Source organism: Vulpes vulpes, chromosome 2 (assembly GCF_048418805.1).
Source record: "Vulpes vulpes isolate BD-2025 chromosome 2, VulVul3, whole genome shotgun sequence".
NCBI lineage: Eukaryota > Metazoa > Chordata > Mammalia > Carnivora > Canidae > Vulpes > Vulpes vulpes.
The window spans coordinates 134,909,411-134,922,719 of NC_132781.1; the positions used below are offsets into that span (position 1 = coordinate 134,909,411).

General features: G+C 34.1%; 1 protein-coding gene across 1 annotated transcript in view; it reads right to left on the reverse strand.

Moving 5' to 3' along the window:
- ADAMTS6 (ADAM metallopeptidase with thrombospondin type 1 motif 6) overlaps window positions 1-13,309 on the reverse strand; it is a 289,076-nt gene that overhangs the window by 166,302 nt on the left and 109,465 nt on the right. Inside the window, exons 8-9 of the mRNA XM_026019499.2 lie at window positions 5,946-5,989; window positions 1,521-1,626 (exon numbers count right to left, since the gene is read on the reverse strand). Of these exons, the coding sequence (XP_025875284.1) occupies window positions 1,521-1,626; window positions 5,946-5,989 (150 nt within the window). The remainder of the gene's footprint in view (window positions 1-1,520; window positions 1,627-5,945; window positions 5,990-13,309) is intronic.

Genomic DNA, 13,309 nt, shown 5'->3' on the forward strand with positions numbered 1-13,309 from the left:
TAAAAAATAATCTGGGAAGCCTGAGAGTAAGTCAGTTAGAATCTTCATCTCAATAAAAGATACAGAGAGATAAACCCTCCCCTCAGGTATGTAAGTCCATACAAGAATAAGGCTTATAATGCATATGTTGACATTGACTAACTTGCAAGTCCATGAGGTAATGGTGCTCTCACACACACATTATTCATCTGCTGTATGTTACTTGTCCTAACCTTTCAATTTAATTGAATGTAACAGAACCTATTAAATTGAGTGTGGTTGCATAAGATTATGACAGTCATTAATGAGCCAGGTTTTTAAGTGCATAGAAGATAAACTGACTGGTTAAGAGGGCTCTACTCTTTTGTTCTCTTGCTGTTTTCTGCAATGAAAACTAGAATACCAAAATTTTTAGGCCTTCTTGAAAAGTGCAGTACTGACTTTTCCTCATGTATGAATCAAGTTAGGTTTAAACTTGTAGGTTACTTGCCTTTATACATAAATCAACACTAATGTGGTAAAATTTAAGTTGCAATCTTCAAAATAATGCAAAAGACTGACTCCATTTCAATCTCCACTTTGGGAAAAAAAACAAAAAACAAAAAACAAGCTGACCTACAGATTTATCTCAGGAGTGACCAATGAGGCAAGTATATAACAAACATTCATTTTTATTTGTTCTTTTTTCCCCATCTATTTCTCTACCAAAAAGCAGACTGTAAAACTTAAATCATACAAATGTCAGGAGTTCCTGCTAATAGGCTGCTTGTTTTAGTTTAAAATGTTTGACTACACTTTGAAAGTTTTCAAATTTCTCTCCTTCCACATGAGCAGGCCTTTACATTTACTGCTGCCTGTTGCTTGAAAGTAAGAAAGTAAGGATTTTACTGCTATGTGTGTGTATGTACAGCGATAGCCATAGGATAGTTTTTGGCACTGATTTATTTAAAGCAAATAGTAAAAACTTCAGATCCTTCTAAAAAGTGATGAGAATGATATCTGCCATTCTTCGTAACATAATTTTTTATTTTTTAAAAATTTCAATGACATATTACACCTGAAAACACAAGTTCCATAGCACTGATTGCACAAACTTTATGTCTGGAAAAGGTATGCTCACAGCTATATGAAGAGTGAAAACTCAAAGTAGATTTTATGGTAGTAGTGTCAATGATGATTTTTAAATTTATAGGTAATGTCACTCGAGGAAAAGAAAGATCATTTAAACAATGTAACTTACAGGAGCTGGGTGATGAGCAGACCATGCTAAAGGTAAATTATTTCAAATTTGTATAACAAAACTTCAGTGTGGTGCATTCACCACTCTAAAAATATGGGTCACTGAATCAGAAAGATTATTTAACAAGTCTCCAGTTCTTAAGATGATTTATCCCAATACCCCCAAATGATAACATTCTCTACTGAAATCAGACAAAAAGGCAGTAAAATATGTTTGAGCACAGGCGTTCCACACAGTAGTTATGAATTGCTCAAAAGAGTGGAGTTCTAAAATTTATTTTGATTTTCTTAAACTCACTCACTTGTGACCAATCTCATGTGCAATGGTAAAAGCTGAACCCAGGCCAATGTCTTCATTAATGCTGCAGCTCCTTTCAGGCTCACACATTCCAGCCACAGAGGCCAAGCCTGAATAAACAGAAGGAGACACAAAGGGTCAAGCCAAGGTGTTTCAGTCTTAAAAAGCCCATACTTATAAATGCCTGGATTCTTTTTAATAACCTCCATGCACAGAAGGAGCAGTTGGCAAAAGGTTAACTTTCTAGTCATTTGCAAAATCACTGGGGGGAGTTTCACTTTGCCGGCTAGACATTAATATTTTTTGAACTGCAGTCAGTGCTGGAAAATGTCTAGACTAGGGGTTAGATTTATAAATTTTACTTCTGGTAACTTGGGACCACCTAGTAACTTGAGCCAGAAGAGGGAATTCAAGAAAGCATTTCTATTTTAACATTCTTCAGGCTGTAGAAAGCAAAATATATCCACATTATTTTTCTAAAGAGATCTGTTTAAGTTTAGTGGGTTCATAAAAATATACAAGCAACTTTTTAGTTACCAAAAAAAGGGAATCCCAAATGGTTTTTTTAATGACATTTTTTATAAGAGCAAAAATGAATGATTCAAAAGAGAAAAAGGAGAACTGTTAAAAATAGGTTTTGCATTTTTTTAATCTTCTGAAATTAGTCCTAATAGTAATACAACAATTTCTTTAGGTATTTTAATAGAAAGAAAGACATTTGCAGATTCAGTGGTTATCCCCACCCCCATCCCTCTTCAATACATTAGTTTTACTAATAAAGCAAAAGCTACAGTGTTAATTCACTGATTCTAGTGAAATGTTATGTTCTCAAGGTATTCCTCCCTTGGGAATGTTAGCTTGTAAAAGCTTTCATATTTACTTCCAAATGAATATCACGCCCTGTGAATTAGTACATAACTTTAAAAGAGTACTTAGAAAAATGAATTTTTGTGTGAAAAATGTCATGTATAACTTATAAGGAAACAGATGCTAAATCATACTTAACACATATAGGAACGAACGTTATTTAAAAGAAATTGAAGGAAAAGTAGGAAAAACATTTTATATGTTAGTAGTCTACTATCATTACCCTAGTAATAATTATCTAACCACAAAAAGTGATTTGAAGCCAATTCAATGAATATTTATTGACTGCAATAAGCAATGTTCCATGCTAAGTACAATTTCCCAGTTACACTAATTTGAAACAGTAAAAGCTATTCAATTAATATTTTGACTGACAAAAAGCTCTAGAAATTGTTTTTCTGTACCTTCAAATATAAAATATTAACATAATAGCCACACTGGAACAGAGTTGAGGTCAATACTAGATTTGCTAATAGATTGTTTGCTTTTCCTACTGTTTTATGTGGAAGGAGCAGAAGCTGGGGAAGGGGTTGATTTCTGTCTCTCTGAGTTATTATAAATACTAGTGTTATTCTTATAGTTCCCTTCCATCTACTTAGAAGTCTTGGGACTTGAAGAAGAGGAAGTATAAAGAGGGACTAGTTGGGGCAAGGTGACTTAATTTTTTTGGTTAATCAAAAGTATTTAATAAATGTTAGTTCCAAATTCTACTGAGAGAAAGAGAGATAGGGAGAGAAAGAGAGATACGGAGTGAAAGAATACCAAAAAAGTTTGCAGTAGATTATCCAGCTAATCTATTGAGTTCAGTATCATCCATGATATGGGAAGAACAAAGCCACACTGTTTGAATACTGTTTCTGTTTTGAGCTTTATGAAATTTGGTTTAAAAACAATTACTGAGAAAAATTATTGTTAAATTAACATTTCTAATATTTCCTGAAATGTATTATTACATAGGTTAATTTTTGTGTGTTGTTATTGTGACTGCTTGCTGCATACCATATGGCAGTATTTTTAACTGAGAATTCTCAATGACTCCCCAAGGTATATTTGCAAACATAGATTTACCTTTATATCTGATATAAAATTAACTTAGTTGTTCTACTAAAAGGACAACTTCAGAAAGAAAATATTTGGGAAATAACTATTAGTTAAAAATACAGAACTAAATCTTAACTGAAATAAAATAGTTTAGATGCTAATCTATTTTCACAACCCCTACAACTTTGTGTACACCAATAAAATTTAGGCTGTCAAAGTTCTTACGTGTGATTGTGTTAATAGGGGTTTGATTACTATTTGGGTCAGTTAGATTTCCTCAGTTTGATTGCCACAGTTTGCACCCTCAAATCTACTTAGCCTTGCTACAGTTGGTCATCAAAGGTACTAAGCAAGAGAATATGCAAGTGTTAGCATAAAAACCAAAATGAAAGTTGCCGAAATGACCACCCAAAAGGAAAAAACCTGACTGATTCTGTACTGATAATATATTTTTCACATATGAAACTCAACACATGTATATGTATGCAGTCATTAATTTTTCACCATGAGATAGTATAAAAGATCATTTATAATGGTTTATAACTTGAAAAATAATTTATGTTGAGCTTAAAAATGCACTGACATGTACTAATGTATTAATGTATTGATTTTGGAAATTAATAAGCTATAAAAATTGGAATACATAGAAAAAAGAGATGTTGGGTAGAAGAATCTACTTTGGCAAAAATAACAACGTAAGTACAGGCAATGTTGTTACTAATGTCCTAATGAACAACATATCACAGTGTACACAATCTACCTTCAAAATGCAACAGCATGTGTATAGATATATATGTATGTATTTCCACCATATATACATATACACTAGAAAAATAAAATCTCTAGCTCATACCTCCTTTGAATCTTAGTGTCTATTGTATCTAAACTTGATCAAGCATTTAGTAAATGCTTACAGAATTTGAACAATAACAGAGAAGTTAAGTTAAACAGCAAAATCTCTACAATAAATAATAATATCAGTGCATTTTTATAGTACTTCTTTATTAAGCATCATTGTATTTTTTTTTCTTTAAGTGCTTTTTACAATATCCCTATCACACAAGGGCAGCTATTGCTCCTACCTACATAGATAAGAATTGAGGAACAAAGACCTAAATAAAAAGGAAAAGGTAATGCACTGAAACTGTCAAAGCCAGTTGTTAGTTTACAGTTTCCACTTTAGGGTCCTTTCCAATGGATTATGATGTTCTTGTAAAAACCTTAATCTTTCCATGTGAGATCTCTCAGCAAAGAGAGCTCTTTCTATGCTTTTTAACTAGCAAACTTCGCTACCCTAAATACTCATCATTGGCTAATTGGGATTTCTTATTCAGCCTTAAGGAAAATGGGATAGGAGAAGACTGGAAAAGGAGAAAAAATAAATAAATAAATTTTAATCTCTGAAGAGAGAACTTTCTGAATTCTCCAGGAAAGTGAGTGACAACTTTTCTCCCACCTGTTCTTAAATCTGATCTTCCCCAAATTCTTATGAAGGGCATAGGAATAGATTTCATAATTGTTGCTTTACAGACAAGAAACTTGAGACTTGTCACAGAGAAACTAGAATATTCACCTTCACCTGCTTAAACTTTTCTAAAAAAGTCTCTACAACATAAAAAAAAATTATCAAGAAAAACTCCTTAAAAATAACTCTAGTTGCTTAAAAATTTAGTTTACTTGAAAGCTATCATTTCCCCCCATTTGTATTTTCAGTTAACTTTTAACCAGAATGAAGTTATGCTCTGCAATGAAATGTAATTTTTTAAATTCTAGAATACTACAGAAATGCCCTTAAAAAAAACAAATATTCAGGAAGACAAGAAAGATAATCCTGTCCTCTCTCTCTACTGCTGGCTGTAATATTTTACAAAAAATTTTTTTTACTGGGATACCTGGGTGGCTCAGTGGTTGAACGTCTACCTTCAGCTCAGGTCGTGATCCCAGGTCCTGGGATCGAGTCCCATATCAGGCTCCCCACAGGGAGCCTGCTTCTCCCTCTGCCTATGTCTCTGCCTCTTTCTCTGTGTCTCTCATGAATAAATAAATAAAATATTTTTTAAAAATTTTATTGTTGCTCAAGTACTGGAAATTTCCAATATCTTAATTTATAGGGATATATTTGCTCCACAAAATTGCACCAAACAAAATACGTTAAGAGCACAATGTCTCCCCTTTAAGTATTGCCCCAATTTTCCCCCCTTTCCTTTCCTAGCTTGATGAAGATGCTGCATGCTTTCATTTGCTTCTCAAATTCCTTGGAATTTTTGGAAAATACATTACAGACTGGTAACTTATGATTCATCATGATTGTTTAAAGATTTAGAATCATCTTCTAAGGTGTTTTTAATCATCATTCTACTTATTTCCTAGTAAGTGACATACCCACATGGGTCAGGTTTAACAATTTATAGGAGTGATTTCAGATGTGCCAGAAAGGAAAATGATCAAATAAATGATAAAGAATAGAGCCACTGGACCAAAAAAGACAATCTGAACTATCCTCCCTTTATAAAAAACTTACCCAATGTTCCACAGGGCTTATTTTTATAAGTGCAGATATCATATCTATAGAGGAGAAAAAAGAGAGATGAAATTTGTAATCTGATCAAATTTGTAAAATATTTTTGTATATTCATCACATTTCTTTCTTAGAGCTCTGGGTTGTCAGACCACAATCAGTGCAATTATGAGCAGCCAGCTGGAGTGTGGGCATTTTCAGCACTCTGGGGGACACACCGGCTGCACTACACTCACAGCCCCTGGCTGCAAGCCAGTGGGACACCTGCCAGTAAGAAAGAAAGGTTAAAGTGAATTTCTGTAATTGCGAGTTCCATAAAACCATCTACCATACTGTTTTGAAGCTAGAATAGCTTGTCTGCAGATTGCTACTGCTTCTACAAAAAAGCAAATGCGTGGCTTTTTATTCCCAATCACTTTGAACCTGCTGGAATATTTTTTTATTATAGCCACAGATTGTGTTTTATACTTCTGAGCTATAAGCAGTATCTGGAGTTCCTTCAACTCTAACACAGGTTCTTATTTTTAAAAAATATTAGCACAATACAGCAATGGGAATAAAATTGGTATCACACAGTTTTCCTACTTGTATATAAGAAATTTAACATGGTTAAAATACAAATATTTTTATGTGAATTTGCAAACAGCTAAACAAATAGCTCAAGAGAAGCTTACCTAATGTGGGCTGCACTTACTCTAATGCTATATTTCATTACAACTCAACACAAAAGATGAAGTTCATAAGTAATATTGCATATTTTAAAATATATTACAGTTAGAATGCTAAATCTATATTGATGTGAACACTTATTTTAAGCATTTTTAATAATATTCTTATAAACTAATCTTTAAAACCAAACATATTCAATTTCTAAAGTTAAAATAAAAAATAAACTTAAAAAGACTGACCATTTTTATTTGCCTGTGTTTTATGCTAGAAATGAAAAGCTTTTCAGGTAAAATATAAAATTTTATAAACTACAGGAAAATCCAAGTTGTAAAAATCTTTTTACTGTATATAAATAATGGTTAGTCCACATTACTAGGGAAAGGGATTAATAATTAATCCCATTCTTGTTCACCAGATCAAAATGTATTTTCAAAAAATAAATATCACATCCAGCATACCACTGTACTGTTGAACTCATTAAAATCCCTGGAGATTCCCTTTGCTTATTTTTAGAGTTTCAAACCTTTCATCTTGTACACTTTATATTTGGGGAAAGGGATTTCTCCTCTTACATAGCTTTCTCTTCTGATCATTCATATATACTCATCTTCTTCTTGTAATTGGTAAACCACGGGGTTGCAATAACTGGTACATTTTTGAGTGTAAGAGATAGAGACAGTACTTGGTATATTTACCAACGCACCAGAAAGTATATTTTCAGTGTCACAATCAATTTATCTTGTGACCATACTTGTATAATGTCTATAATGTTATGTAGGCACAACCCATATCAGGAGTCTTCAAGAAAATGTAAACAGAGACTTTTCATGGGTAATTGCAGAAATAAATGTCTACACAGAATCTATATTCAAATCTTCAACTTTGATATATGCCCCTTCCTAAAACTGATCTGCCTATGAATGCAAGCACCTGCAAGCCACCATTTCCTTTCCTCTCTTGCCCTTCACAATCAACCTGTTTCTACTTTACAAAAAAGAAACCAAACTTCTCACCCATCCCTAACATTGCTAGGGTACATTGCTCCCTGGGTGTAAAAGTCTCCAGAATGTATGCAAAGAAATAATTCAAGAATGTGTTGATCCTGGGGTCAATCCTTTATGAACACAGCAGGAAAAATTAAAGAGGATGACGCTTATTTTGTCCTGGTAAGACTCTGTCTTTCTGCCAGTCTTTCTGACTGCTTACAAATCAATCTATATAGCTATCTCACAATTAGAATTCAGAAGTGAGATGATTTTCATAGAGTGCATTAACATGTTTATCTGATCTAAAAAATGAAGTCAGTTTTGTTATTGATCGGTAAGTCTGACATGGCTAAGTAGTTTGGCAATGAGAGCTGATTTAGCCCATTAGATTATATGGGGAACATTTTTCATGATTCAGTGAAATAGATAACTCTAAAGTTTTGAGAAATGGATCTAAAACATACAATGTATTATATGTTTTCAACTACAGTGTCTGTAGCCACTTAAACTCATAATAAAAATTATTTTTGATAGCAACTTTAAAATGTGCAAAATGGTGTGTTAATTTTCCAAAGTATTTCAGAGGTAAATTAAGCAAAAGTTTTGAAGGTCACAGACAAATACAACTTATATTTCCACCTCATAGCCATCCTTTCTAATCTCCTCCCAATGCTCTCATTTTGCATAAACCTTTTATGCTACACTCATGATGAATATCATTTAATTCTGTCATGACTACCCAAAATACCTACATAAAGTCTAAAGTCGTCAACAAATAATGCAAGCTAAAGCATCATAGACTAAGATCATGTATTTGCATTCTGTTTAGCTTTTCCCAACCCACTAAAATACCTGTAGAATTCTCTGTAAGATATTATATAGGAAAAAGACATGCTACTTCCTGTAGCTTTTGCATTCAATTCACACTGTATCCTTTTCTATTCTATATTCACCAAGAGTAATTATGATTTATGTATTTCCTTTAGTGCCAAGTATTGAAAACCAACGTTTTCACTTTCATTCTTTCATACATGGATTTGCTAAGCACCTATTATGTGTCCAGGTAAAGTGCCATATACTAGAATCTAAAGTTGGGTAAGTTAACTGTGGTCTATTTGGGAAAAGACACATAAGCAGATAACTTACAATATGATGTGGAGAGATGATGAAATAAAATAAGTGTAAAAGAAAGTCAAACTTACATATTTGGTAGCTATTATAATGATGGCTTTTGCCATAATCAAATTATATACAAATTACTATAAAAATACAGAAGAAGGAGGAAATACACAGTAGAAACCTAAAAAACAGATTCACAATAGGGCATAACATCTGAAACAGATTTTAAATATTTAGCCAGAAAAAATAGAAAAGTAAAGGCATTATAGTCAGAGAACAGAATAATCAAAGGAACAGAATCTGGAAAGAGTATGGTATATGCAGGGAACTATGAGAAGTCCAGAGAGGCTGAAACATTGAATACAGAGGATAAAACATCGAGAAATTAGTTTAGAGAGTTCCTTTTGGGGGGACAGCTCATTAAGTGCCTTGAATAATTGAATACCAAACCAGATTGTTCCTCTGTAGAAAAAAAAAAAAAACAACTTAAAACATAGTTTGCATAGTAGGAAAAGTCTTTTTTTTTAATGTTTATATAAGTGTGTATACAGATTGATTTTTGCATACAGATAAAAATCTGGGAGGATAACAGTGGGTATCTAAAGAAAAGATGAGAGAATAGGGAGATTATAATGATTTTTACTCTGCTAGTTTCACCCAGGTGGTTCAGTCAGCTAAGCATACAACTCTTGATTTCTGCTCAGGTCATGATTTCAGGGAACTGGAATCGAGCCCTGAATCAGGCTCCTCTTCACTCAGCGAGGAGTCTGCTTGAGATTCCCTCTTTCCTTCTTCCTCTGCCCCTCCTATCACTCTCTCTCTTTCTCTCTCAAATGAACAAATAAATCTTTAAAAAAATGATTTTTATTCTATTATATACATTTTTGTACAACATTTAATCAGAAGGTGTTTCAGCTATGCCTATCTCTAATGATCAGTGCAAAAGATAACTGAAAATAAGCTTCATGAATATTAAATAAATGTTGATAAAGATTTTTTCAATGAAGAAAAAATTAGTGATGTTTCAAATCTGTAGATTGGTCAAAATGATTCAGAAACAGTCCCCCAGTCTGCATGAACACATACAGAGAATGCAGCAAACTTTGTAGGTTGTACACTTAGTAAAGCATCTGAGATTTGTGTTGCATGTCCCCTCATTGTTTTGAAGGATTATAGTGCCAGATGACAAATATAATGGTAGTAGAAGTCTGTCCCTAAAATATGTTTATATTTTATATATGAGTGCACTTTTCATGCAAAGTGCTATCAAGGCATCCTAAATAACAGAGCTGAAATGTAATCCAAGCTTATAAAATAGGAGTATGAACTATTTTGTAACCCCTTGTTTGTTTAATAAGTATTTGTATGTGGCATTTTATCTAAAACTTCCCTTCATTATGACTGATTACAACACTCAGTCACCAAACCCTAAGGTTTTGCCTGACCACATTAGCTCCAGTCAAGTTTGAAACGATAAAAACCCATGATTGATGGAGGGAAGAGGTGATACGGGAATAAGAAAAATAATCTATATGTGGCTACATCCACCATGATACATACTTTTAGAAGATTTCTCTCCTTTAAGCTATTATTATAATGATGAACAGAAGAAGACTTCAGCCATGGATTAAAAATAGTACACAGTTTCAGCCATGAATTATATAATATAGAATCAAGTTATATTTATGTCAAAATTGGGGATGATAAATCTAAAGGACCTAAGTTTCTGGGTGCACATGGGTGGCACCCAGACTCTCCTGAATTTTTCATTTTTACCTTGCATCACATAAACCCTATATCCTATCAACTCTTCTCTGACATGCTATGGTTTTGCCTTATTTTCCTCCAAACTTCAGTCACTTCAGGAAAAACTATGAAGAAAAACAAGAGTTTGCTTTATCACAAAGGTGTAACCCGTGTGCTTTTTAAGACACTTTGCAGCTGTACAAAGTGAAGAAATGAGGGGCTGAGGAAAAGAAAAGGAGTTCCTGATTGCCTATGCTCAGCACCCTTTAAACAAATCAATCTTTACTAAATCTTGACCAACAAATGATACAGCAGGAGCCCCTTAACTTAGGCCTTTGGTCTAAACTACAGGTAAGGCTAAGAATTATGGTGAAGTTCTAAAAAGGGACAGATAAGCCAAAATATGACTAGAGAACACTCTATGGATTCTCAATTTGGATAGATAACCATCTAATCATTGGGTACTTGTTTTATTTCCTTTTCATGAAAGAATAATAAAGGCCTCAGAGCAGATGAAAAAGAACTAAGAAACATGATCTTAGGGGGTCTTTATAAAGCCAGGTACCTAAAAGAAAGCAAGGTTCTACTTTTGGATGAGTAGTTGAATGCATACGTTTTCATTTCTCTACCCTATGTTCCTAAAGGAAGACTGATTGAGCAAGACTGACACTAGAGAGGCTGGCTGAGTATCTGTTACTGTAACACTGGTACACTTTTTTGCTGTGGATAGTTTCAGTTCTTTGACTTCCTAATAACTTTTGGCCAAGCATGGCTATCAAAAGAAATTGACCAAAACATATGGTTAAGTTCCATTCTAAGGTCTGCAAAATATAGCGCTACCTTATAATGATGAAATACCTGGATGGGTTCTTAAAACCTTTTCCAAAAACTACATTCCATTCTTATGTAAGAGAAACACTCATTGCAAAGAAGCATTCATTTCAATGATTTAGGTTTGAAAATGGAATGAATCAAAACCTAAACTCTGAGACTCATTTGTTTAACACTAAGCCACAGACTAATTTCCAAACAAAATGTCTTATGTCCTGTGATGTTTCATTTAGTTCTCTTAGAAATAGTAACAAAGCCTGAGTGATAGTGACACATCACTTCTCTGCTTTTCTTACATGCACTGACTACTTTTGGATGACTGCAGTTATAAAGACAACTGTAATAAAATAGTGGAGAGAAAATATGATTTTAAACCAATACATGCAAGAATGTATAACATTCTTCATGATAAATGAAAAAGATTGTAAGACTATTTGTCTTAGTTTGGGCTGCTATTATAGAATACCGTAGACTAGATGGTTTAAATGACAGACATTTATTTCTCATAGTTCTGAAGGCTGGGAAAAATCAAGGTGCCAGCCCTTTTGATGTCCAGTGAGATCCGGTTTCCTAGCTTGTAAACAGTGACTCTCTCCTTGGTGCTCACATGGCCTTTCATTGGTGCTTACTTATGAAGAGAGAAAAAGCTCCAGTGCCTCTTCTTATAAGGGCACTAATTCCATCATGAGGGGCCCACCCTCATAACCTCATCTCAACCCAATTGCCTCTGAAAGGTCCCATCTCCACATACCAACATATTGGGAGTTAAGACATTAACACTGGAATTTGGTGAGAGGGAAAACATTCAGTTCATAACACCTCATCCTTACCACACCCTCCAAATTCATGTCTTTCTTCCATTAAAAAAACAAAAACAAAAAAGAAACAAACAAAAACATTCATTTCATACCAACAGGCCCAGAGTCTTAACTAATTCCAACATTAACTCTAAAGTCCAAAGTCTCATCGAAATATCCTCTAAATCAGATATGGGTGAGATTCTAAACACAATTCATTTTGAGGCAAAACTCCTTTTCAGCTATGAACCTGTGAAATTGGAAAAGCTATGTGTTGCCAAAACATAACGGTAGGATAGTCATAGGATAGATGCTTCCATTCCAAAAGGGAGAAATCAGAAGAAAGAAAGAGGTGATTGGTCCCAAGTAAGATTCCAAGTAAAGTCCCAAAACCTACCTCGGCAAATACCATGAAACTTAAGACTTGAGAATAATTAAGGCTTGAACTCTACTCTATGGACCCACGGGGGTGGCAGCAGCTTCCCTGGTTTCACATCCACGGCTCCACACCTTCATCTTAGTAGAGTGCTCTCACAAGGCTCTCTGTAAAGATCCTACCCACTCTCCTATCTAGAATGGCCTTCCTATGCATCTCTGCAGGGCAGTGCTCCTGACTTTTGAACCATGATGGAGGCAGTCTTGCCACCTGGGCTATGCATTCTGGGCCTATGGTATGAGTATCAGCCCAGGTGATCTCTGAATTGTCTTTGGGGTCTTTTTTCTCTCTTTTTTTTTTTGAAGGATAATACATGTTCCCAGCATTCCTTTGTTCCTTCCAGTGTTTTTCCTGGTATAATCTCATCTTTATTGCCAGCTCTGTTGAGATGGATGATTACTCTGTAGTTCACAGCTATACTAACCTCCTTATCAAATGGTAAGCCCATACCTTAGTGTTTTCTTCTGAACATGCTTCCTCAATTTTTGCATTATAGTCCAGCTGAGAATTTTCCAAATCTTTAGGTTCCAGTTTCTTTTTGCTTCGCAATTCCTTCTTCAATTCACTTCTCTTTAGCATTTTACTATAAGCATTTAGGAGGAACAAATCTACTTCAATACTCTGCTTAAAAATCTCCTCAGCTAAATAGCCAAATTCATTGTCCACAAGTTCCACCTTCCACAAAATACTAGAACATAAGCATAATTCAAATAAGTTCTTTGCTGCTAGATATCAAAGATCACCTTTTTACCATCATCCAATAATAAATATCTCATTTCTGAC